The 27179-nt window shown below is 43.3% G+C and overlaps 2 protein-coding genes across 7 annotated transcripts in view; one reads left to right on the top strand and one right to left on the bottom strand.

Moving 5' to 3' along the window:
- NDE1 (nudE neurodevelopment protein 1) overlaps positions 1 to 26910 on the top strand; it is a 136848-nt gene extending 109938 nt beyond the window's left edge. The window contains exon 10 of one of the 3 annotated variants that reach the window (XM_068244772.1): positions 25943 to 26910. In XM_068244772.1, coding sequence (XP_068100873.1) covers positions 25943 to 26225 — 283 coding nt within the window. In that variant the 3' untranslated portion in view covers positions 26226 to 26910. The remainder of the gene's footprint in view (positions 1 to 25942) is intronic. The other 2 variants (XM_068244771.1, XM_068244773.1) reach the window with 2 other exon arrangements.
- LOC137524653 (myosin-11) overlaps positions 1 to 27179 on the bottom strand; it is a 162134-nt gene that overhangs the window by 7157 nt on the left and 127798 nt on the right. For 3 of the 4 annotated variants that reach the window (XM_068244767.1, XM_068244768.1, XM_068244770.1), the window contains 11 exons: positions 26381 to 26533; positions 20978 to 21226; positions 20682 to 20894; positions 20303 to 20515; positions 20060 to 20221; positions 19757 to 19885; positions 19558 to 19646; positions 16541 to 16664; positions 15100 to 15308; positions 9737 to 9845; positions 4879 to 5051 (listed from right to left, as the gene is read on the bottom strand). In XM_068244767.1, coding sequence (XP_068100868.1) covers positions 4879 to 5051; positions 9737 to 9845; positions 15100 to 15308; positions 16541 to 16664; positions 19558 to 19646; positions 19757 to 19885; positions 20060 to 20221; positions 20303 to 20515; positions 20682 to 20894; positions 20978 to 21226; positions 26381 to 26533 — 1823 coding nt within the window. Of the gene's footprint in view, positions 1 to 170; positions 204 to 4878; positions 5052 to 9736; positions 9846 to 15099; positions 15309 to 16540; positions 16665 to 19557; positions 19647 to 19756; positions 19886 to 20059; positions 20222 to 20302; positions 20516 to 20681; positions 20895 to 20977; positions 21227 to 26380; positions 26534 to 27179 lie in introns of all 4 variants that reach the window. The other variant, XM_068244769.1, reaches the window with a different exon arrangement.

Below are 27179 nucleotides of genomic sequence, written 5' to 3'. Positions count from 1 at the left end.
AATTATTTTTCCATAAACATTTTCATCCAGGTTGAAACAAAATTCAATTTTTTTTCAAATTAATTATTTCAGTATGATAATTAGAAAACTCGGATGTGCAATGTGTATTTAAAATAAAGATTAGGAACGTAATTGTCTACATGGAGTTGCAAAACTGAAGGCGTTGGTACCTGCTTAGTCATTGCGCAGAGTCCTGCGTCCCTCTGAAACAGAAAGTCTGCAGCTGTTATACCAGCACACCATAACAAGTTCACTTCAAATGAAATGTGTCTGGATCATCAGCACAAGTGCATGGCAACATGAACACTTCAGTTCTGTTTTCAATTACCATTCAGTTGTTCTTGATTTTATCTTATATACATTAATGATGCAAAACATGTATCATATTGTTATGTAGAATATTTATCCACCTTGCCTTGTAGAGGTAGAGCTAAAGCTCCGTGTTAGATTTCTGGTCCAGAGGCTATCTACATGGAGTCTGTATGCTCTCTCCATGTTTGCATGGGTTTCCTTTAGGCACTACGGTTTCCTCCCTTATTTTAAACAAATATACTGGTAGGTTAAACAGGTATCCCCAAAGTAGCCCTAGACAATGACTATGATAGGAAAATTAGACAGTGAGCTCCTTTGTTGACTATACTCTAATGTTAGCACTACATAATGGCATAATAATCATTTGGCCCAACCACCAGGAAGTCAGCAGTGGATTTTTGAACATACAAGGACAAGTACAAAATAACTGAATCACGTACTTTGATCCTACATTAACTGGCAGCTAGTTGTATAACGGCATAACTAGCAGAGTACATGGTAAGCAGCAGGACACTTTGGAAATCTATATTACACATGGCATATTGCATCATTATAGTAGTTGCTTGGATCTCATTGCTCTATACATTGTGCCAACGAATGCACACAGGGCAATTATCATGAAAGAAGAAAGCTTTCTCTTTATAACAACCTGCTCAAAGTGAAATTTCATCTTTTGTTAAAAAAGAAATTGCAATAACTGCTTACAGTCATTTTGTAATTTAATGTTATTAAAATTGCCTTTCTGTTTCAGTTTGCAGCCTGCTGTGTTTGTCTTAAAGTGACTGAAGGCGTACATAGCATTTTTTTTCTGTGGATGAAAACTGTATTTTTTGTTCTATATTTGAAATAGACTTCCCCTTTCACTTCATGTATAATTAGCTGCACATAGCAGACAGCATCGCAACTCCAGGAAGGGATCAGCTGAACTAATTAGAAAACAAAAATACTGATCATTTACTGAAGAAGGTACAAAAATGTTTGTGCATGCTGTCATTATTTCTCATTTTGACTACCATAACATCCTACTCTGTGGCACCTGACGCGGTCGCAGCTGATCTGCTGCTTCAGGAAGAGTCGCTTCCTGAAGCAGCAGATCAGCTGCGAACGCATCAGGCGCTCCCCTCTTCCGATCTCCTACCCACAATATACCTGGTAAGGCTGTCTTATTGCACTCTAACAATTTATCAACACAGGCACTTTATATATTTGTTTATACACGCTGCTATTTAACCTTTTGGCATTTTTTGTACACTGCACTGCTGTGGGATCTGTGTGCATGTGCATTTCCATGTGTTTTTCCCTGGAGCTGCATATGCACGCAGGCCCACATGCAGTATGCACAGATATGTGATTACATGGTATTGATTCTGCTTGCTGCATATGCACTTTAATGGATTGTACGTTTTTAGTATTTTGGATTTTTCCACTACTTTTTGAGCACAGTGAGAACAGATCTCTGAGTATTCTTTTTGCACAGATGGAAATTTTTCAGCCTGCTATGTATGTCCATATATGATTGATGCACTTTCTGTGATCTAGTTATTAATATTTGGGTTGGATTACCAAGGACCATTGGTTTCAATTGGGAGATTTTAAACTTGTTTTAACTTGTGTTTTATTGGATTTGTTGAATAAAATGTATTTTATTTTTGTACTATATGTGTATGAAGTATTGATATTTTACATACTTACCTTGGCCATGATTGGCTTCTTTTCTTGGTTGTTAGTTTATGCTTATTAGCCAACAAGGTCAAATAACTTGTTAAAATTATATTGTATGAGACCCTAGGGTCTGAATCGTCCTCTTTTTTGTATTGAATGTTGCGACTTTAACGTCGCATTAAACCACAATGTCCCACTGTGAATATGTCCTCAATGCTGAAAAAAAATCTTGTCGCCATCCATGACTTGAACCATTCCTGTCGCTAAGTTTTACTGCCCACTCCTTCAGCACCATGGCATGGATTTTGCTCAAGTTGTCATTGCCAGCTGGGATACCTAATATAGAAAGATGCGTGCCTTTCGAAATCATGTCCAATCAACTATGTTAACTAAAGTGGACTGAAAACAATCTATAGACTGGGATGCATCAAAACTAGATTTCACATGGCATAGCAGAGGAGCTGAATAGCTCTTTTAATGGGAACTTTTAGTTTGTTATTTTTAAAAACATTTTTAAAATTATATTTTCTCTTTACAGGGTCATTATGGGCTACTGTCTGTTGCTTTGTGAGAGAACATTTATTTTAAACTCTTTTATGATGGGAATGCAATATAACAACACTGAAGTTTGGATTCTTTAAAAATTCCAACTGTACATTTATAGTGTATTGGAACATTTCTGCAAACAAGAGCTATCCAAGTACTACAGGCTATTTTCATGGATAAAAGCAGGAGAAGAGTACTCCTACTAATGTCTAAATCTCTGAAGCTCCCCCTTGATAGTTGTACACGCGTACGTTAAAAAGGGGCGCTGGGAAAAAAGGGCGCTGGGTTTTAAACGATAAACATGAATAACGTTTAAAAATATAATGTACTATATTTCGTTTAAAAATAATGTTTTATAAAGTTATAAATCATTAAATAATGTGCATGAAATTGGAAATTGTGAAAACGTTAATCTTCCGTTTAAAAAGTGAAACGTATAATTACGTTTAAAATAAAATAGTAAGTAACCCTCCCTGTACCTACCCCTAACCCCTAGACCCCCGTGTTGGTGCCTAAACCTAAGACCCCCCTGGTGGTGCCTAAACCTAAGACTCCCCTGTTGGTGCCTAAACCTAAGACCCCCCTGTTGGTGCCTAAACCTAAGACCCCCCTGGTGGTGCCTAAACCTAAGACCCCCCTGTGATAAGCATTAATAACGTGTGAAAAAAATATTGTGCTGTTTTTCGTTTAAAAATAATGTTTTAAAAAAGATTGTACTGTTTTTCGTTTAAAAATAATGTTTAAAAAAATTATAAATCATAAAATAATGTGTAATCATGAGAAGCAGTTATAAAACAGTAAAAGTCTCCGGGCGCCGCTTATAAAATGTTATTTTTCTCCGGCGCCCTTTTTTCCTGTCGGGCGCCCATTAAACGATATTTATTATGGGAGTGAATGGCGGCGCCCGATTTGTCCACTTGCCTCAGGCGCCCGAATTTACTGTTACCGTTGTACACTGCTTCAGATTCCTAAGCTAAACCATCTAAGTTTATACTAACCAGCATAGTTCTCACTTTTGGAAATTATCAGTTAGATACCTCATTTTAGTTAATACTACTCTCTGTAAATTCCATCGGCTCAAATATCACTTTATGCCATATTCCCATTATTAGATTCCTTTGAAAATCTTCATGTCTTTTTCATAAGAGAATGTATTATTAAAACTTAGTGATTCCACATATATCACCAAAAAATGTTTCTCTTTATGTATCTGGAGGTTGGAGGTCAGCTAGCAAGTAATACTAGAAGAATAGCTTTGTGGTTACATCATTTTCTTTATTATTTTGCTTGAAAGAAATTCTTAATTACTTCTCAAACATCAAGTCTTTTTACCATACACGGTAATGTTAGTGACAAGACGTTAAACATCTTTGGCCCAGAGCGCTGGCATGCTTAACTCCCCTGATAATGTGGTCTAAGAAAGGATTTAATTGGTTAAAGTTTGGAATCAAACAAAATATGTCCTGAAATGCCTCACTGCTTAACTATCTGATAGAGAAAGCGTTCCATTTTATTCTTGATTCCCACGATCATTAATATGTACTGTCAGCATTCATTTTATCAGGAAAACAGCTGCTAACAATTCTTCGAGGACTTGAATAATAATAATAGCACACATGGATTATGTTAGCATTGCTACAATTAGGGCTTTGTACACACAAATACAATAGTGAAATCTGGTTAACAAATGATCCAATTAAAATGATCGGATTATACATTGATTGGGAGTGAATTCTTCTGATGGTGAATCAGAAATGACCGTGAAATGGGTGGTTTCTCAGTCCTTTAACAATTGATTGTACATTGGTTTGGTATCGCCAACCTATTGATGACCCTTTAGGAAATTGGTTGCTGCAATTGATTGCCAGCAGATCTTTTGTGCATTTACACAGCCTTAAAGGACAACTGAAGTGAAGGGGACATGGAAGCTGCCATATTTATTTCTTTTTAAACAATACCAGTTGCCTGATAGCCCCGCTGATCTCTTTGGCTGCAGTAGTGTCTGAATCACACCAGGAACAAGCATGCAGCTAATCTTGTCAGATCTGACAATAATGTCAGAAACACCTGATCTGCATGCTTGTTCAGAGTCTATGGCTAAAAGTATTAGAGGATCAGCAGGACTGCCAGGCAACTGGTATTACTTAAAATGCAATAAATATGGTAGCCTCCATATCCCTCTCGCTTCAGTTGTCCTTTAAACCCAATCAGTCTGGCTTGGATGTATTACAAGGCTATACTTATTGAATTAAGAAAATTGAATAGTACACAGAATCCAAAATGAATGGAGCACTGATTTGGTGACGTCATGTAGTGTGTGTCCCTTTTAATACGTTAGTTTTGGCAGTAATATCTTACCTGAGTTTACTCTTGAGTGCAGCGAGTTCTCTTGTGAGTGCGTCATTACTCTCAGTAGCCTCATCCAGCTCTCTCTGCAGTTTTCTACGGGAGGCATTAAGGCGCTGTGTTTCCTCTTCAGCCTCCTCCATCTGCCGTTTCAGTTGCTTCTGTCTGACATTTCCCTTTTCGGCCTAAAATGATACATGGCAAATCTAGTTGAGGAGATGGAACAAATGGAGCCATGCTCTGTACTGCAGTTATAGTTTCTTTCATATACAGATATTTGTACATCACTACTTTTATTATGAATTGTCACTAAGCATAGTGGAGCTGATTTATTGAGCAACAAAATCTAACATTTAACCAATAAGATTTTAGCTGTTGAACGAAGCCTGGGTTCTAATTTTAGAATGTTTGTATATATTTCCCCCAGTCACACAGAGGAGTTCCACTGCTTTGACCAAAGTTTGTCCAGGCTATGAAGACCTGGAAGATGGAGGCGCTTTGTAACAAACCAGGGCTGGTTAGGGAGTCAGTGGCATTGAAAAAGGCGGCCACAATTTCGATTGCGAAAATAGCGAAAACTGAAAGGCGTCGGGCGGCGGTTTAAAGAGGAGAAAGAGTTTCAAAATGGTATGCATCTTTCCATAGTTACTGCACTGCTCCGAGTCCCTTTAAAGCAGGGGTCTCAAACTCGCGGCCCTCGATACAATATTTTGTGGCCCTCGCCGGCAAAAGCTTCCTTATAGTTCGCTTCAGTGCTCCCATTACAAGTAATCCGCCGCATCCCCGCCACTAAATGAGGGCTGCAGAGCCCCCAAATCGCCCGGGGGGCAATCCGCTGGGATTTCCTGGAAGGGGCAGAGCTTTCAGCTTCAGCTCTGCCCCTCCTGACGTCAACCGCAGCGCATCGCCGCCTCTGCCCGCCCCTCTCACTCTTCCTTTACAGAGAGGGGCAGTGAGAGGCGGCGATGCGGCAGGGACACGGCGGAATACTTGTATGTGGAGCACAGAAGCGAACTATAAGGTTAAATAAACAAAATAGTTTGCTTCAGTGTGAATTTGATTTTGAAATAAAAATCAATGCAAGTGATGTATGTGTGTGTGTGTGTGTGGGGGGGGGGGGGGGGGTATGGGTTGTGCGGGATTTTGTGAAATCCTTTATGCGGCCCAGCCTCATCCTGACTTTGCCTCCTGCGGCCCCCAGGTAAATTGAGTTTGAGACCCCTGCTTTAAAGCATGGGCTAAATTATAGTAAGGGCTAAATTATATAAACCTGGTACAATGTCACCATACACACCACTCTGGGGTAATCCGAGATTGAGTCATTTTACAGTTATCCCAGATCCTCAACTTTGGGTCGGATTCGGAATTAGGCAGGTGGAGCAGTTGGCTCCTCAGGGAGTGTTGCGTTCCTTTAATGTACTTAAGTCACTGTTTAAGTTACCAAACCATATGTATTTTCGGTATATACAAATACGGCATGCCTGGAGCGTCCAGTTCCAGGGTGTTTCGGTATGGGAATCGGACACTCTAGAACACTTCCTGATTCGGCAGAGGGTGAAAAGGCCTCTTTCAGAGATATACCGTATAAACTCGCATATAAGCCGACCCGCATATAAGCCGACCCCCCAACTATTCCATGAAAAACCAGGGAAAAATGATTGACCCCCATATAAGCCGGGGGTAGGAAATGCTGGCCGCGTGATCCCCCCAGTGTGTCCCAGTATAGCTAGTATAGTGCCCAGTAAGGGTAGGTAGTGCCCCAGTATAGCTAGTATAGTGCCCAGTTTAGCCAGTATAGTGCCCAGTATAGGTAGGTAGTGCCCCAGTATAGCTAGTATAGTGCCCAGTATAGCTAGTATAGTGCCCAGTTTAGCTAGTAAAGTGCCCAGTTTAGCTAGTATAGTTCCCAGTATAGCTAGTATAGTGCCCCAGTATAGGTAGGTAGTGCCCCAGTATAGGTAGGTAGTGCCCAGTTTAGCCAGTATAGTGCCCAGTATAGGTAGGTAGTGCCCCAGTATAGCCAGTATAGTGCCCCAGTATAGTGCCCCAGTATAGCTAGTATAGTGCCCAGTTTAGCTAGTATAATTCCCAGTATAGCTAGTATAGTGCCCCAGTATAGGTAGGTAGTGCCCCAGTATAGGTAGGTAGTGCCCCAGTATAGGTAGGTAGTGCCCCAGTATAGCTAGTAAAGTGCCCAGTTTAGCTAGTATAATTCCCAGTATAGCTAGTATAGTGCCCCAGTATAGGTAGGTAGTGCCCCAGTATAGCTAGTTAAGTGCCCAGTTTAGCTAGTATAGTGCCCAGTTTAGCTAGTATAGTGCCCAGTTTAGGTAGGTAGTGCCCCGGTATAGCTAGTATAGTACCCAGTGTAGGTAGGTAGTGGCCAGTATAGTGCCCTGCTCGCCCCCCTCCCGCCGCCGCCGCAGCTGCTGCTATTACCTGCAGCGGCTTCCTCTTCCCCGGCGCTTCCTCTTCCCCGCTCTGCGCTCTCATGCCCGTATGAAGAGATCACAGCAGCGCGCCCGGCGCTGCTGCTGTGACGATGCAGGGGGCAGGAAAGAGCGCGGCTCCCTGTAGCAGCGATCTGTATCGCCATTACCAGGGGAACCGCTCTTTCCTGCCCCCTGCAACGTCACAGCAGCAGCGCCTGGCGCGCTGCTGTGATCTCTTCATATGGGCATGAGAGCGCAGAGCGGGGAAGAGGAAGCGCCGGGGAAGAGGAAGCCGCTGCAGGTAATAGCAGCGGCGGCGGAAGGGGGTAGCGGGGGCCGCGGACCACGGACCACCAGGGAAGACTCGCATACAAGCCGACCCCCCAACTTTTGACACCTTTTGGGGGGTCAAAAATTCGGCTTGTATGCGAGTATATACGGTATTCTATTTTGATGCCTTCATCTTGGATGGTGCTGGTGAAAAGTGGTCTCTAGATGTCAGCCCACTCTCAGATGTGGAGTGGATGGATGTATTAATGGCTATGCATGGTATTCTGATTTCTGCTGTGGATAGGTTTGCACATTTAAAACTTATCTATCGGGCATATTATACCCCCCAACAGCTACATAGTTCTTATCCAGAAAGGTCAGATAGGTGCCCTAAGTGTAAGGTGGCGGAGGGAAATTTCTTTCACATGATTTGGAACTGCCCGGTTATTACGAACTATTGGTCTGACCTGGCCCATATTATGACAGGGGTGATGGGAGAGAGGGTGGTGGTTGACCCTAGATCTCTTTTGTTGGGTTTATATATAGACTCTAATATTTCTCCCCAAGGCATCGCCATGGTACAGTTGATGAGCTTCTATAGAAGACGGGAGGTTTTTTTATAGATGGGGTAGTGATACTCCCCCATCTGTCTCTTTAGAATAAATGGGGCCATGGTGTTCGACAAACGTACATTTTTCAAATGTAAATGCCCTGAAAAATTTTAGAAGATGTGGCAATGTTGTATTGAATATATCAACAACAACAATGTTTTAGACAACCCTACTTAGTTGAAGCCTCTGGGTGTATGCTGGAATAAGTTACTATTATAATATACTAGGTTGTTACGAGTTCTTTATTGCTCTGAGTTGCACTGAACCCAAGGAGGGTGGGATGGGAAGGGATTGATTGGGGGGGGGGGGTTAATATATAATACTGTAATGTCTGTTGCTGGTGTTTTTTGCTCAAATTCATTAAAATTCAACTTAAAAAAAAAAATAATAATAATTCTGAGTTGATGCAGGATTATGCAAATTTTCTATGAAAATGGACTAATCAAATCCAGTCATGGTGAAGGTCGATTGGTCCATTTTTAAGCTGTATGCATTTGCATGCAAAATTTGCATAATCGTGCATCAACTTGGAATTTTTTGCACCTCATCCCTACTTGTATGCAGACTAAGAGAGGGTTCAGAAATGAGTTGAGATTACACCATTTTAGCCAGCTAATCAGAAACTTACAAATTGATCACATGATCAATTTGTTTGTTTGTCTGTTAATTCTTTTCTAAGGCAACTTGTGTGGAAAAATGAAAAGAGGAAAATAAAGTGGGGGGACTGCAGCATCATTGGGATTGGGATGCAGAATAGACAGAAGGGTGTAAACTGAAATGAAGTGAGTGGGACATTAGGTAGAGGGGATCAATGAGATCAATACCGGTTCTAGACTTTTTGCTGCCTGAGGAAACCCCCCCCTCAATTTAAAATAATTGCACAGCACCCGACAATTTACTCTGCTTCATTTAATGTACTCAGTCAGCAAGGGAGCATATGCAACAACTTTAGATATAACATGCTGCAGTTCAACACAATAACACACTGGCTGGCTGTGAGTCGGTGACAAACAAACTGCTCACTCTCAACCAGTCGGCCATCCTCCATTCCTCCTCAGTCAGAAGAGCAGTGTCATCTCCTCCCTTCTGCTGTGCATGTCAAATGAAACACTGATGCTCTCCTGCCTCCCCCCTCCTCACTCACTGTCAGACTCCTCACACAGCACAAGCAGCTACTTTTCCCCAATGATGACCTCTTCCCCTCCTACTCTGACTGCCTGGACTGCCTGCTGTAAGTGTAAACATACAGTACAAGCATGCCGACCCTGTAATCTATGCGCCTGATCCAAGTGTTTCACCCTACTTCATGAGAGAACCAGCTCTGAATGAGATGGAATTAGTGGAAGAGGGTTTAGTAAGTGGTAGGGGAGATAGGTGACTAGGGAGGAACTGCTGGGGTGGGAAAAACACAGGAGGCAGCAGGGGGTCACTGAGTTGGAGTGAGTAGGAGAGGAAGAAGAGAGGATCAGTGATATTGCTGTAGGCTAGAATATAAAGCCCTGGGTAGAGTGTAGTAGTTAGATGGGAAAGGAAGAAATCACACAGAGTAGAGTTTACCTGTTCCTTGAATTGCTCAGCCTGCTTCCTCTCATCTTCCACTTGTAGAAGAGCCTCCTTTAGCTTTTTGTCTTTCTGTTTAAGATTTTTGGCCTGTGCTTGCTTGTCTCTGTAATTATTGAAAGAAGCCACTTGATTAAATTGACAGACATTAACATGAGTGCATTCATTGTATAAATACCTATAGATGCAGTGGCGGACATACGGCCGTGCAGGCCGTGCCGCCGCACGAGGGCCCCTGAAGTTCCGTTTTCTTCAGGGGCCCATTAAGTATTATTTTTTTTTATATATTTTTTTTTATATATATATTTTTTTTATAATTTTCTCCCCCCGGGGGGCCCCGACTCCTATCCTCCCTCCCTCCCTCCCTAACCTCGGGGGGCCCCCCTCCCGATATGCGCGGCGGGAGAGCGAGCGAGCGGCAAATGCAGGAAGTCTTCAGGGCTCTCCAGGCATCCGCTAGAGGGCTCAGCCGCTTGGTCTCCGATATGTCTCCAGTTGGAGACATATTGGAGACTAAGCGGCTGGGCCTCTAGCGTCTGCCTTGAGAGGGAGCCCTGAAGACTTCCTGCATTTGCCGCTCGCTCTCCCGCCGCGCATATCGGGAGCGGGCCCCCCGAGGTAAGGGAGGGAGGATAGGAGTCGGGCCCCCCACCCGGATAGCTACCCACCCGGCTACCTAACCACCTACCCACCCACCAGGCTTCCTACCTACCCACCCGACTACCTAACCACCCACCAGGCTTCCTACCTACCTACCCACCCGGCTACCTACCCACCCACCAGGCTTCCTACCTAACCACCCACCCGACTACCTAACCACCCACCCGGCTACCTACCCACCTACCCACCTGGCTACCTACCCACCCGGCTACCTACCTACCTACCCACCCGGCTACCTAACCACCTACCCACCAGGCTACCTACCCACCCACCAGGCTTCCTACCTACCCACCCGGCTACCTACCCACCCACCAGGCTTCCTACCCACCTACCCACCCGGCTACCTAACCACCTACCCACCCGGCTACCTACCCACCCACCCACCAGGCTTCCTACCTACCCACCCGGCTACCTACCCACCCACCAGGCTTTCTACCTACCTACCCACCCGGCTACCTACCTACCCACCCGGCTACCTACCTAACCACCCACCTGGCTACCTACCGGGCTAGTTACCAACCCACCCACCAGGCTACCTACCCACCCACCCGGCTACCTACCTACCTACCCACCCACCAGGCTTCCTACCTACCTACCCACCCAGCTACCTACCTAACCACCCACCCGGCTACCTACCTAACCACCCACCCGGCTACCTACCGGGCTAGTTACCAACCCACCCACCAGGCTACCTACCCACCCACCCGGCTACCCACCCACCAGGCTACCTACCTACCTACCCACCCGGCTACCTACCTAACCACCCACCCGGCTACCTACCTAACCACCCACCCGGCTACCTACCGGGCTAGTTACCAACCCACCCACCAGGCTACCTACCCACCCACCAGGCTACCTACCTAACCACCCACCCGGCTACCTACCGGGCTAGTTACCAACCCACCCACCAGGCTACCTACCTACCCACCCACCAGGCTACCTACCCACCCACCAGGCTACCTACCTAACCACCCACCCGGCTACCTACCGGGCTAGTTACCAACCCACCCACCAGGCTACCTACCTACCTACCTACCCACCCACCCACCAGGCTACCTACCTACCTACCTACCTACCGGGCTAGTTACCCACCCACCCACCAGGCTACCTACCCACCAGGCTACCAACCCACCCACCCACCAGGCTACCAACCCACCCACCCACTCACCCACCCACCAGGCTACCTATCCACACAACCACCCATGGGAGCTGCGCGCCGGATGGAGGCTGGGACAGGAGGTCTGCTGCTGCAGGTGAGTAAATGTTTTTGTTTTTTTATTTATATTAGCAGGTGTATGTTCTGGGCAGGTCTGCCACATGATTGCATGTATTTTCTGCGCAAATCTGCCGACATGATTGCATGTATTTTCTGGGCATATCTGCCGACATGATTGCACGTATTTTCTGGGCATATCTGCCGACTTGTTTGCATGTATTTTCTGGGCATATCTGCCGACTTGTTTGCACGTATTTTCTGGGCATATCTGCCGACTTGATTGCACGTATTTTCTGGGCATATCTGCCGACTTGTTTGCACGTATTTTCTGGGCATATCTGCCGACTTGATTGCACGTATTTTCTGGGCATATCTGCCAACTTGATTGCACGTATTTTCTGGGCATATCTGCCGACTTGATTGCATGTATTTTCTGGGCATATCTGCCGACTTGATTGCACGTATTTTCTGGGCATATCTGCCGACTTGATTGCACGTATTTTCTGGGCATATCTGCCTACATGATTGCACGTATTTTCTGGGCATATCTGCCGACTTGATTGCACGTATTTTCTGGGCATATCTGCCGACATGATTGCACGTATTTTCTGGGCATATCTGCCAACATGATGTGTATTTTCTTGAGAAAACCTGCACAATTATGTGAATTTTCTGGGGAAAGGGTCACCAAAACTTGGGCCCACTGTCTTTGTGTTGCACTTTTCAAGGGAACCTGAGGTGAGAATAATATTGAGGCTGCCATATTTCTCTCCTTTTAAGCAATACCAGTTGCCTGGCTGCCGTGCTGGTCCTCTGCCTCTTATTCTTTCAACCATAGACCCTGAACAAGCATGCAGCAGGTCAGGGGTTTCTGACAATATTGTCAGAACTGAGAAGATTAGCTGCATGCTTGTTGCTGGTGTAATTCAGTTTATTACTGCAGCCAAATAGATCAGCAGGGCCGCCAGGCAACTAGTATTGTTTAAAAGGAAATAAACCCTCAGCCCGGGTTCGCTTTAAGTTACAGTTAGCTCCGCCCTCATCCGGTCATTGCCACGCCCATTTTTTGCCTGTCCGCTATTTTTTGCGCGCCGCAGGTTGTAGCCACGCCCATATTTTGCAGCGGCGCGCTGAGCGCGCCGCAGGTCGTAGGGGGCCCACAATTACAATTTTGCACAGGGGCCCACTGCTGGCTGTGTCCGCCACTGTATAGATGTGAGATGACAGTCATATCATATTAAACCTATAGTTGCAGCTTATGATGAATGGCCAGCTGCTTGAGGAACAATCCATTCAGGTTCAGGGCCAAATTTATTAAAAGTCTCTATAGGGACATACTGTGAAATGCATAGTGCTGAAAGGGGAAATAATCTGCTCAAGCTCATTGCTCTCATCCCTCAATAGAGTTCTTGCAAAGAAATGCAATTGAGCAGCCATGTCTATTCTCTGTCATGTGTCAGAAAGTATGACGGACACACGACAAGTCACATGACGAGAACATTAGATGTGATTGCCAATCAGCTTCAGATGACCTGATACTGCAGAAGCAGGCAGTGGCGTAACTATAATTCATGGGCCCAGCCCGGGAAACTTTGATGCCCCCCCCCCCCCAATGTTCACACCCCTTCTCTTGCCTCCCCTTGGTGCCCTTTACAGCCTTGGGACACATCTCACAAGGGTCATAAAACAAGTGTGGCCATCATGATCTTCACACCCATAAAAAGTGTAACTGCAAAAACACCAGATCTGAAGTATACTCCTATGTATTGGAGGAAAGGATGGTTAGTAGTTACACACACACACACACACACACACACACACACACACACACACACACACACACACACACACACACACACACACACACACACACACACACACACACACACACACACACACACACACACACACACACACACACACACACACACACACACACACACACACACACACTCACTCACTCACTCACTCACTCACTCACTCACTCACTCACTCACTCACTCACTCACTCACTCACTCACTCACTCACTCACTCACTCACTCACTCACTCACTCACACAGCTCTGGGCTCCTCTGCGATCATAGGGGCTGCTCCCCTCTAGTTAGACCTCTGGAAAGTAAGTATGCATGAATTATGTGCTTTCTTCTGCGAAAACTCAACATTGGGGTAGGTGGCATGAACTTGTATTTGAGGGATGTGATGTGTGCACTTGTTATACGGGGAGCAAGATGGCAGAACATGCTATGTGAGGCACATGATTCTAGCACCTATTACTTGGGGACATGATGTTAGAGCTTGTTACATGGGGCACATGTTATCTGAGGCACATAAGGAGCCTATGTAAATATGCACTTGCAATGACTGCACATGGTAAAGGCAGCATGGAACGTCTCGGTATTGTATTATTAACTATTCTTCTTTAACCGTTTTTGGGTTGTGCATAGTTAAACATGCAATGTCATTTATTCCTAACCCTGTGATCACTGTGAGCCAATCACACTGATCATGGAGAGAACATTAAAAAAATAAAGTGGCTCTGGTTCTTTAGAGGACAAAGCAGTGTAGTAAAAGGGAGGTTTAAGTCTGTTAATTTCAAAGTTTTCTATCTATCAGCATAAGGGGGCGGGGCGTAACACAGAGCAGCAGAGTCAAACTCTAGTTAAGCTTAAGATGCATTTCTGGGCCTGTAAGCATCTCCTTCACTTTCCATATCCCTAAACATGATCACTTGGCTCAGCATTCATCATTAGCCAGATTCTGTCTTCATATCTATACATCATTAAGCCTGAAGATTTCAATTAATTGCAAGGCTGTTATGTCCCAACTCAGAAAGTGATGATGTCGCCACACCTTCAGGCCTATTTAAAAGAGACCGAACTCTTTCATAGCACACAATGAAAAGTTTTCATTCCACATAATGATACTGTAGAAATCAACTGCACTGGGCTGTGTGTGTTTATTTACTTACATCAGAGTGTAATTAGCCTTATCAGTAGGTGTGATTTACTCAGTGCTCCGTGAAAGTTAATCCAGTTAAATCTTCAGGATTTTTTGTAGGATTTCTGTAACTTGTAATGAAGAATATTTTTCCCCTTATGGGTATATTATGCTGTGCCTAATCTTTTAGAGCAGAGAGAAAGTTATGAGTTTATATTCACTGTAAAAGGCATATCATTATTTGTGTTGTGGCAGACACCTGTGAGTCAATGTCTCCCTATGCACTGCGTGGCTGCAAGTAGTCTGAGATTCTGATTGGGTAACAGTGAAGCGCTGTAGAAAGACTAAAAGATGCAGGCTTGTCCAATAGCACAAATCTAAATGGAATGTATTGCAATATATAGCAACCAAACACCATTCATGATCAGTCTCTGTTATAACTACAGTTATCTAATTGGTAATTTTGTTACACTCCGCATGTCATTAATGTGTTAGTTTACTGAATAAGACGTAAAAGGGTTTATGTTTTTTAAAATTACAACTTACCTGCTCTCCTGTTCTAACTGCTCCTCAAGCTGAGCGATCTTAGCTTCCAGGGCAGAAATAGAAGACTTGAATTTTGTTTTGACTGAGCTCTCCATTTCTTGCAGTTTGCTTCTGAGGTCTTTGTTCTGTCTCTCCAGCTGCTGGCGTGCACTTTCATTCTTCTGTGATGTGCTGCGTTCAGCTGCCAGTTCATTGGTCAGTTGTTCTGCCTGAGAACCCAGATGCACATTCCTTACTGAACTGCCTTATGCAGCTAACCCCATACAGAAATGATTATCATTATTATAATTGAATTTATATAGCACCAACATATTACACAGCGCTTCACGATAAATAAGGATACAGACAATGATAACAGGGGTGACAGACAACACAATGCAGGTAATAAGCGGTATGACACACAATGTCAGATCATATACTGGAGTAGTAGTTCCAGTGATTCAAGTTCCCATTGTTCTGTGAGCAGGATGCACATCAGGTAGGGTAGGAGGGGGGCTGCATCAAGAGGTTCTCGGGCGGTAGAGTTAGGGCATCAACAAGGTAGGGTAGGCTAAATGAAGAGGTGGGTTTTGAGGACCTGTTTGCTGAAGGAGCAAGCTTGATAAGCAGGGGGAGAGAGTTTGACAGGATGGAGGTGGCTCTAGTGAAGTGCTGTAGTAGTACATGGGAGTGCAATATGCATGGGGTGCACCTATACCTGGCTCCCCGTGGAGCCAGGTATAGGTGCTCGCAGTATAGGTTATCCAGGTCTAGTTGCATCCAGTATAGGTAGCAAGCTATAGGTCCCCCCAGTATAGGTAGCCAGGCATAGGTCCCCTCAGTATAGGTAGCCAGGCATAGGTGCCCCTGTATAGGTAGCCAGTATGATTGCCGCCAGTATAGGTTAGCCAGGTAGGTGCCTCCAGTATAGGTAGCCAGTGTAGTTGCCACCAGTATAGGTTAGATAGGCAGGTGCCCCCAGTATAGGTTAGCTATGTGGGTGCCTCCAATATAGGTAGCCAGTATAGTTCCACCAGTATAGGTTAGATAGGTAGGTGCCCCCAGTATAGGTTAGCTCAGTAGGTGCCCACAGATAGGTTAGATAGGTAGGTGCCTCCAGTATAGGTTAGCTAGGTAGGTGCGCACATTATGGGTTAGATAGGTAGGTGCCCCCAGTATAGGTTAGATATGCAGGTGCCGCCCTCCTCGCAGCCGCGGCATCCCCCTCCATCATGCCCCCCCCCCTCAGTGCTCATGGCAGCTGCACGGCCCGCACACCCACAGAAATGGGGCTGTGGGGTGATTGGGGGGAGGCCGTTGGCAGAGCGGAGTGGGCAGCCAGGTATGTATCTTCTGAACTGGTCAGAGATGAAGGTCAGGCAGGACTTGTGTATAGATTTGTAGGCCAGGCAGAGGTCTTAAAGCTAATGAAGCTTGAAGCTCTGATTATCATTTTTCCTACCTGCTGTACTGCTTTCCTCATTCTGTCACCCATGGCTTCAATGTTACCCTGTTCCTCTTCCAACTCCTCTTCAAGTTGGGAAATTCTGGCCTCCAGGCGGCGTTTGTCATCCTGGAGGGAGGATCTACAAAAATTCAAATAATCAGTTTGTAAATATCTGTGCTATATTTATTAGTGGAGAAATACAACCAGAATAAGTATAATAGAAGAAAAATAGATAGAGCGAGAAGAATCTTGAACCTCTGATTTGTTACTATTGGCTGTGTACTATTGGCTGTGAAAATTACTGTTATTTTCTGTCAATCCAGAGTCCTCATGTGAGCGCAAGCTATGATAGAATTGTACATTTTTATAATAGCTTTATAGTAGCACAAAGCCCACACAACAGAATATTGTTCTTTATTGGCTTTTGTTTTCAAGTTATATACACATATCGAGTTATACACATACCTGTGAAATGAAACAATAGCTGTAGTTAGCAATTTTTGATCAGTCATGCTTAACTCACCTCTGGTTCATTTGGGCTAAGGGCATTTAACAGCAAAGCGCACTATTTAAGCCCTCAGGTGTGTAATTTGGGTATCAGCATTTGGCTATATGTAGCCGATGTCAAAACTTTGGATCCCACAGAGCTAATGTGGGCATTGGCTTTCAGCTATTAAGTAGCCAAAGCACTGTTGGTGCTGGGGTTTAAAACAGCATTTAGTGAGTATTGGTTTGGGTTAGTGGTTAGGAATAGGTATCAGTTGTAAGAGGGTTAGCATTGAGGGATAGAGTAGGAAAAGGTTAGTTATATTGGCTGAAGTTAGGATGTTAGAATTAATCATTAGGAAATTAAGCAGGTAATTTAGGAGCTACCATAGACCACATTGTTAATTGGGGCTACAGTTGCACCCAGTGTATAGTTTGGGCACCAAACATAGCAGAAGCCCAATTTAAGTTAAGAAGTTGATAGTATTTTGGCCCATCCATATTTTTCCTTCTAGCCTGATAAGAGCTCCAGTCCCTGCAGCAGGGGAGCCCCTGCAGTAGAATGCTACCACCTCCATGTTTTACTGTAGGTATGATGCCTTTTGGATGGTGAGCTGCTTTGGGATTTCTGCCAGACATAGTTAAATGTTGAAGCCATGTAGTTTGGTTTTGGTCTCATCTGATCATAACCCCTTTTTTCCATTCGGCCTCAGAATCTTCAAAATGCATGTTGACACAACTAAACTGAAACTTAATGTGGACTTTAAAGGGGAACTGAAGAGAGAGGTATATGGAGGCTGTCATGTTTATTTCCTTTTAGACAATACCAGTTGCCTGGCAGCCCTGCTGATCCTCTGCCTCTAATACTATTAGCCATAGCCCCTGAACAAGCATGCAGCAGATCAGGTGTTTCAGTGGTTCAGACTTATAAGTCTGATCTGACAAGACTAGCTGCATGCTTGTTTCTGGTTTTAATCAGATACTACTGCAGAGAAATAGACCAGCAGGGCTGCCAGGCAACTGGTATTGATTAAAAGAAAATAAGCATGACAGCCTCCATATACCTCTCTCTTCAGTTCCCCTTTAAGGAGTGTTTTTTTTTATAATACAACCTGCCCCCCCCCCCCAATCCCCCCATACAGGACACATTTGTGGATCACTTGAGACATTGCTGTCATGTCCACACAATGACCACTTTTTGCCATTTAGTGTAACTTCTTCAATTAGAGTGACCAGACGTCCAGGATTACCCGGGACAGGTCCCGGATTCGGGGTCCCCTGTCCCAGGCTGCATGAGGTCCCGGGAAACGTCCCGCTGTTAGCAGCGGGACGTCCCAACCTCGGGACTCTGGCCACTGTATCTGCATGAACTGGCAGCGGCTTCTATAGACGCCGTGCCAGTTCATTGCCCGCAGCCCCGCTCCAGCCTGCATAGTCTTCTGGTGTTCCAAAACCGGCAGGTGAGCAGGGCTACAGGAAGATGGCTGCCGAAGCCCTGTACTGGAGACTATTTGTGTCTCCAGTACAGGGCTTCGGGCGCCATCTTGCCGTAGCCCTGCTCTGCCTGTCAGCACGGGAGACTGCAGGAGGAGCAAGACGGTCCTAGGAGCAGCGCGCCAGAGGCCGGCCAGGAGCGAGAGGAGACTTCTGCCAGGTGAATAAATGCTTTTTTTTCCCCAGGTGTTATGTTGCCCAAATTGCGTTTATTTTGTACTGACATGTTGCCGACAATGCGTTTATTTTGTACTGACGTTGCCAACAATGCGTTTATTTTGTACTGACATGTTGCCCACAATGCGTTTATTTTGTGCTGACATGTTGCTCACAATGCGTTTATTTTGTGCTGACATGTTGCCCATTGCATTTATTTTGTGCTGAAATTTTGCCCACATTGCGTTTATTTTCTGGTGTCTGGGGTAACTGTTGCTGCATGTATTATTTAATGGTCATAGTTGGCTATGTTTGCTGCTTTGGAGTTACGGTATACTATTAAATAGCATCACACAGCTTCTGCACACCCATGATGCGAAACCTTGTTTGACCACATCATGGCGTAAACACTGCTTTCTTATGCCTTGCTGTTACAACATTATGTTAGCTACGCCCATATAATGTCATGGCCATGCCCATTTGCAACCTCCCCCGCCTTAGGTTGAACCAACAAAAATCTGGTAACTCTACTTCAATGTTTCCATAGGACTCTTGATAGCATTTCTGACCACTTTACTTTTTGCTCTTCCATCCAGTTTAGCCTGATCTAAGAGATGCCAAACACTTTCCTCTTCTTCATTATACAGGTTACTGCGCACCAACAGCTTGATAAAGCCTTTGAGATGTTTTTGAATCCATATCCTGATATGTTACTGTCCACTTCCAAGCCATGGAATGCTAAAATATTAATTATTTTTATTATGAGGGCTTATGGAAATTGGGGTATATAGCATAGGAGTTCTTCTCAGATACAGGTATGTAGATCAAATCTTTAGCACAATCGGGATAACATTAATCTGAAAGGATGATAATTCAGTTTTATATAAAATACTTACTTTCCTGATGCACTTCCTGCAAGTTCCTCTGCCAGCTCCTCCTTCTCCAGCTCTGCTTGTTTTTTCGCTCTCTCTGCAGCAGCCAAGTCCTAGAAGAGTAAATGATGTTTATAAGACTCTAATACTTGTTAATCTTTTGTATTGTTCATAAATTCCTAATAATGAAAATCACAGGCAAAATGAGTAGGACATACAGTACCTCTTGTAGTTGAATGAGTTCAGCTTCAAAGCTCTTGGCCTTCTTTTCATTCTCTCTTGCAGTGGTAAATATTTCCTCCCGAGCTGCACGGGCATCATCAAGTTCTCTTTGGAAGTCTTTCATCTGAGCCTAAAGTAATTTTTTTTAATCATATTTATGTCTTCATAGTATATTATTTGCTTATATGGTTAAAATATCATTTTTACATAACAGAGAATATATGAAACGTAATATTTCTGTAAAGCTGGATATAAGAAAAAATAATAATTTGATCTTATTTTGTTTAGAATTTGTTCTGTCTACCTGCAGTTTTCTCAGTTGTTTAATGGCCTCATCACGACCTTTGTTGGCAAAGTCTACTTGTCCTTCTAAGTCCTTGAGGTCAACTTCTAACTTCTTCTTGGCTGCAGCTGCCACAGTTCTCTGTTTCCTTTCATCTTCCAGTTCTGTTTCCAACTCGTGTACCTTGAATAAAAGAAAATGTTTACTAGTACAATTTTTTTTGGTGTGTGTTTCCCAAGTCTACTGTTAACCTTATTTCAATACCTGTTTAACCAGCTGCCTTCTCTTTTCCTCATTTTGTTCATCCCTGCCTTGTAAGTCTCTATCAAACTGCGTTTTCATAGCCTGCATGTTGACTTCCAGTCTAAGTTTGGCATCTTCGGTTGCCTGAAGTTCATCTTCCAACTCCTCTAATTGTGTCTTCATTTCTTCAACTTGTTGTTCAAGGGCTCGTTTGTTCTTCTCTAGATCATGGACCTTTGTAGAGGAAACATTTATCAAGATATTAACTAGCAACACAGGTTAAAATAACAAAAATGTATGGTTACAACAAACAGAACTCTATTGTTAGAATAAAACTTTATAAGTTATATGTGACAAAACTGAATAAAAAGTATTGCAAAGAAAGCAAAATCTTACTCACATTCTTGCCTACATCATCCTTGGAGCTGACCAAGTCCTCCATCTCAGCTTTTAATAGTTTGTTCACTCTTTCAAGTTCCTCCTTGGATTGTAAGGCTTCATCAAGAGCTTTGGCCAATGACAGTGCTTTGGTTTCCTTCTCTCTGGCCTCAGCCTCAGCTCTGTCTCTCTCATCAGCATATTTTGAAGAGATAGTTTTCTCTTCTGCCAGCATCTGAAAAGTCAACACTTGAAATTAGCTAAGCAGTCGAGGGAAGGAAATCTCCCCAGGCAACATTATCGCTCCCAATGACATACCTGGTCAAACTTCTTTTGTTTCTTCTCCAGGTTGGACACAAGTGTACGCTGATTGTCCAAATCTACTACTAAGTCATCCAGCTCCTGCTGCAGGCGGTTCTTAGTCTTTTCCAGTTTGTCATAAGCAGCAGCTTTCTCCTCAAACTGTTGTGTCATACCTTCAATATCTCTCTGGTATTTCTTCTTGCTTTCTTCCATGGCCTCTATTGTGGCAGTGAATTCTTGAAGTTTCCGCTTTGAATCTGAAAGCTGAAATGAGGAATAGTTATGGTGAATACATTTCAAGCAGCTCAGTTTTTTAGTTAGTTACATCTGCTTTGAAATACCATGTAATTAAAACAGAACTTTGTATAAAAATGGTATGAGTTTTACATAGAGGTTTTTTATTGCATTCTACTTTTCCTCTCTCTCACCCTTTATTCCTGTCTTGATGACAGGTATCACAGAGAACAAGAATGACGAAGAGCAAAAACAGCAATAAATACACTTTATAGAACAGTTATGGAGAAAGAGAACTTTTTGCTAATCCTCTATAGTTTTCTAGGTCCTCATTAAAATATCCACAATTACAGCTGTCCCTAGAGCAGGAAGTAAGCTTCAATTTCCCCAGTGAGGACTCAGACTTCAGTAAAAACCTAAATGATCTTCTAACCCTTCCCTTGTCTTAGTACAATCAAAATATGGCTATGGTCATAAATATTTTGTGAAGCTATATTCGCTTTACAGTGAACAAAACAGTCTATTTCCCTTTTATAAAAAAATTAAATTGAACCATTTGCTCAGTGTGACCAGTTCTGTCTCTGTTAGCAAGGTTGGATTGGCTAGATTAAAAAGGTTTTGCTACAACTTCTCTTGTGGCCAGTTGTAGGGCTATTACCCATGAGCCCACGAGGGAACATTTACTTCAGATCTGATCAATGTCTGAGCCAATCATTTTGTTGGAGTGAACGGTGATCAGAAATAACACAGAACTGATGGAGAAGTAAATAGATGTGGCTGTTAATATCCATCAGCTCTGTATGTAGGACAACATGAGTTTGTGTAAACAACCAGTCAATATAGGTGAAAAACGTGTGAAACAAAGATTCAGGCAAATCACCTTAAGTTAGGACATCTTCTCAAGTTAGGACATTTAAATGTCTTAACTTGAGGTGAAGCCCCTAGAGCTATGTAATTTTACTTGTAATTTACCCTTGTGTGCACTCCCTCCTTCCCCTCTCTGCGACCATTGTCCGTATGAACACAGCTTATACTGGTGTGCCTATGGTGCACATCGGTATACAGGTGAAATTCAAAAAAATTAGAATATTGTGCAAAAGTCCATTTATTTCAGTAATTCAACTTAAAAGGTGAAACTAATATGTGAAATAGACTAATTACATGCAAAGCAACATATTTCAAGCTTTTGTTTGTTATCATTTTGGTGATTATGACTTACAGCTTATTAAAATCCCCAAATCAAAATCTCAGACCATTAGAATATTGTGAAAATGCTAAATATTCTATGCTCAAAGTGTCAAACTCTAATCAGTTTATTAATCCAAAACACCAGCAAAGAGTTTCTATTTCATATATTAGTTTCACCTTTTAAGTTGAAGTACTAAAATAAATTAAATTTTACACGATATTACTGTTTTTTGCGTTTCACCTGTATTTAGTTAGCTCCTAGTGGAATTAGTTTGATGCACTCTCTGCAGAGAGGACATCAGGACATGTGCCCCTAATATTTAGATAGGTTTGATACTATGAATGTTTGCACTGTGCATGTTACAGGGCCAGACTTAGGACCTCTACGGATACTAGGGTACCTCTGCGCTGTGTAGGTGACTACACAAGAGAATGTATTATTTTGTACAAAGCTTGGCTTTTAACTTAGCTGTAGGGAAAGCAGTGATTCCTGGATTATTGATCTTGTTTAAAGCATTTGTATGAACAATTACATGTGAGTGTGTGAAGGGTTAACTGACTTTGCTATTTTGTTGGCCACACCCCCTTTAGCACCTCCCTAATAACCAGAGGCGTATGGAGAAGGGTGCAGGCATGGCAAGTGCTTTGGGCGCCAATAGCATCATGGGCGCCATGCCTGCACCCGTGTTGTGCCACTGAAGCCGCCTGGTGTGTGTCCCGATAGCGGATACACACAGGCAAAGCTAAGCTGCTCGTTCCGTCCATGGGAGAGAACAGAGAGGAGGCGCCACTAGGGGGATCTCCAGGCGAGAGTGAGCGCACTGAGCTCTGAAGAGGCTCGTGCAGTGCAGAGATGGGAAGTGCAGAGAGATGAGAACTCGCCGAGAAGGATTGAGGGGCTCACTTGCTCGAGCTGCAGTGAGCCGGAGGCAGGTGACTTTCCAGGGTGTGGGGCAGATCACTTCTCTCTCTCCACAGGTGGTTTTACAGTGGCTCTTCATGCCTGCACTCTTCCAGGATCACAGATCTGCCCTCACCTCGGCATCATGGATGGTAGTGGAGAAGATGAGCTAAGAGGCAAGCAGATCTGCAGGAGGGGGAGTGCAGAGAGGCATGAAAATGTATTAGTATTAGCCCTGCACAAGTGGAAGGGAACATTGTTTATCTGTGCAGCCCAGACTCTGCAGGCAGCATCTGTTCAGCTGCAAAGTGATGTATGTGTAGTGCACTGACAGGCTGCCCTGCAATCTGATCCCCCTGTCTTATTGCTGCGTGTTAGCTGCACTCTGACTCTCACAAGGGGACAAGAATGTGATGAGCAGTCACTGTGGGTACAGCAGGCTGTCCTCAGAGGAGCTTACAATCTAATCCTACCATAATCATAGTCTAATGTCCTACCATATTATTATTATGTATTTATATAGCACTGACATCTTCTGCAGCACTGTACAGAGTACATAGTCATGTCACTGACTGTCCTCAGAGGAGCTCACACTCTAATCCTACCATAGTGTAATGTCCTACTATATTATTATTATTAAGTATTTAAATAGCACTGACATCTTCTGCAGCACTGTACAGCGTACATAGTCATGTCACTGACTGTTCTCAGAGGGGCTCACAATCTAACCCTACCATAGTCATAGTGTAATGCACTTTACAGAGTACATAGCCATGCCACTGACTGTCCTCAGAGGAGCTCAAAATGTAATCCTACCATAGTCCTACCATATTATTATGTATTTATATATCTTCTGCAGCACATTACGGAGTACATAGTCATGTCACTGACTGTCCTCAGTGGAGCTCACAATCTAATCCTACCATAGTCATAGTCTGATGTCCTACCATATTATTATGTATTTATATATCTTCTGCAGCACATTACGGAGTACATAGTCATGTCACTGACTGTCCTCAGAGGAGCTCACAATCTAATCCTAGTGTAACATCCTACCATATTATTGTTATATATTTATTTAGCGCTGACATGTTCTGAAGAACTTTACAGAGTACATACTCATGTCACATATTAGCGTTAGGTGTTTAAAGGAGGAAGGTTATTGTTAGTTAGTTAGAGTACAGAGAACTTTAGCAATATGAAGCTTCCAAAAACATATGTACATGAGAATGGATGCCGTTTTTATAAAGGGACACTGTGACCAGGAGGTGGGGGAGCGCAATTTTAGTGTTTGCCACTAGTCGCTATACTACCCAGATACGCCACTGCTAATAACTTATTTAAATGCCCTAACTTGAGACAATGTATCTGGATCTATGTGTTTTTTATTTAGGTTTCATAGTCTAACTTCTACTACATTTCTAAGGTTTACATATAAGCTACTTGTCAAAAAAACACAGAAAATTGATCCAATTTATAATCTTAACAGAACATGCCAGAGCTGGTACTCTGGGAACTGTTAGATGGCAGTAGGGAGGGCATATTTAGGAATGTATTTAGGTCAAGGAAAACTGTGGCTTCTTTGTGTCAGAAAACACTGTAGTTGATTAGAAATCCAGGTTTTAGGCTGCTTTCACAGTGGGACGTTAAAGTCCCTCGTCCCAGCAACCTGTAACACAGCCCAACTCACAGTAGTGAAAAATCAATGTGTTGTTCACAGTGCCCACGTTGCGTTACATTGTAACGCTACACGTTGAATGAAAGTGCAGCATGCTGTGCGTTATACTGGGCTTTAGCTGCGTTAGACTGCTAGCACATGATCAGTGACTAGCCACATGGCTAATTAATATTCACTGCACTGTAGTGAGGTAACCTGGACTCCTATTGTTATCCGGATCATGAATGAATTGTTCATTTGATCCGGATCTTTTTTGTGAGTCGAATCATCCGGATCATCACAATGAACGATTCGGTTCACAGTGGATGTCTGTCTGGAAGAAACAAGAACATACAGAATGTACAGTGCAGGGAAAGTGGTGTCCTGCTAGTCATTTCACCCCCAGTCTGCTTCCCTAGTAAAATGATTCAAATGATTCGGTTCAAAGATCCGGATATTTTCAATGATCCGATTCGAATCATCTGAATCTTTGAAAAGATTTGGACTTCCCATCACTCTCCTGGAGCTGCTGTTCTATCAGCATAGATAGAAGGAAAACAGGGCACCAAGAGCTGCATAACGTGGCTCAATCTGACGTCCAACTTCAACACCACCATGCGTTGTGTTAGGGGCACGTCATGCGACCTTAACGTCCCCTAAAACGCAACTTCTTGGTGTGAAAGAGGCCTTACATCTGATTTTTCACCCAATGGAATTTGACGGCATGGGTTGAAGTGTGATAGACCTATTCACCCTGCTTAGTCCTGAAATTTTGGACAGGGCTCTGATGTCTTATGTGCATGTGACTATGCATACTGCTTTATTTGCTGCTGGAGTAAATAACAGCTCACATTTTATGAAAACTTTTCTCATCACAATTCTTTTGATTGTTACAGAATGCATGTTAGAAATTGTTCTTACTGTTATTTTGCAAATGTACTTCACCCTGTTGTCAAAAACTGATGTCAGACACTTTTATCAATTCTTTGTTTGCATATAGGAGATCTGTGGCTACCAGCACCCCATCAGAGCCCACATTATCAGACATTCTGGCAATGGTCATGTTATTAGACATGCTGGCAATGGTCACAGCCTGCATTACCTCCATAGGCAGCCTCACTATGCAGACGGGGAGACTGGAGGAGGAAATCGGTCTTCTTGGACAAAATCTTTCAAATATTTGTGAACGCACTACTGAGCTGGAGAGTGGAGTCAGTGCTGTAGAAGATAAGATGGCGGCTGCTCTCAAAGATCTGAGAAGTGTTAACCTGGACATAATTTAATCCTCTGTCATATTTTTTGCTGAGAACTATATACTGCATTATACCATGAGATGATTGCAGGGTGGTTGGAAAAGGTGGACTTACACTTTTGCTGTTTTACTTTACTCTTTATTTGCTTGCATATAATGTTCTAATGTTTTTCACTGTGGTAGTACCTGAACATTTAGGGTGGATATGTGACGCTCTAGGTTCTGTTTGGCCTCTGATTCCTCATCCAGCTGCTCCTGGAGACTGTTCTTATCATCTTCTACCTGACGAAGCTTGGTGGCCACATTCAGCTTCTGCCGAGTTTCTTCCTGGAGTAACTCCTATAAAATGAAGTCCAATAGACTTTTTATTAAATCTAACTCAGAATGTTAAGTCCAAAAGAAGCAAAAAAACAAATCCATTCTAGTTAATATTGCTGCCATTAGTGGAATAGTTAAGGAGTGCAAGTTTTAGGGCCCGTTTCCACTAGATGCGAATTCATGAGCATTTTCTGCACACAGATTTGCATAGCAATGCATTTCAATGAGCCTGTTTCAACTGAATCCAGAATTCACATGCAAAAAAAATCTGGACAGCGGTGCTACAAAATTTTGGATGTGCATAGCATTTCCACATTTGCGTTTTTGTGCATTTTCACGTGTGTTTTTGTTAATGATAATAGAAATGAGAAATTTTTTTTTTTAAATTAGCGATTACGCATGCAAATTTAAATGTAAAAAACTTACCCTATATGCATTTGCATCTGCATGCAAATTTATATGCTACTAGTGGAAATGTACCCTTATATTGGACTGTACACATAACAAATGATATGGAGCATCAAAACCGACGAGATATAAGTGGGGGGGAGGCAGTTTGTTAATGATTATCACTACTCAAAGCAGATATATCAGAAGTAATCACTGCCACCAAAGCACTAATGAAGAGCTAATACAGCAGTTGAAGTAGGACCCCTGGTGGGGCTGT

The sequence above is a fragment of the Hyperolius riggenbachi genome, chromosome 7, assembly GCF_040937935.1.
Source record: "Hyperolius riggenbachi isolate aHypRig1 chromosome 7, aHypRig1.pri, whole genome shotgun sequence".
Taxonomy (NCBI): domain Eukaryota; kingdom Metazoa; phylum Chordata; class Amphibia; order Anura; family Hyperoliidae; genus Hyperolius; species Hyperolius riggenbachi.
This window is presented reverse-complemented; position numbering and strand designations above follow the sequence as displayed.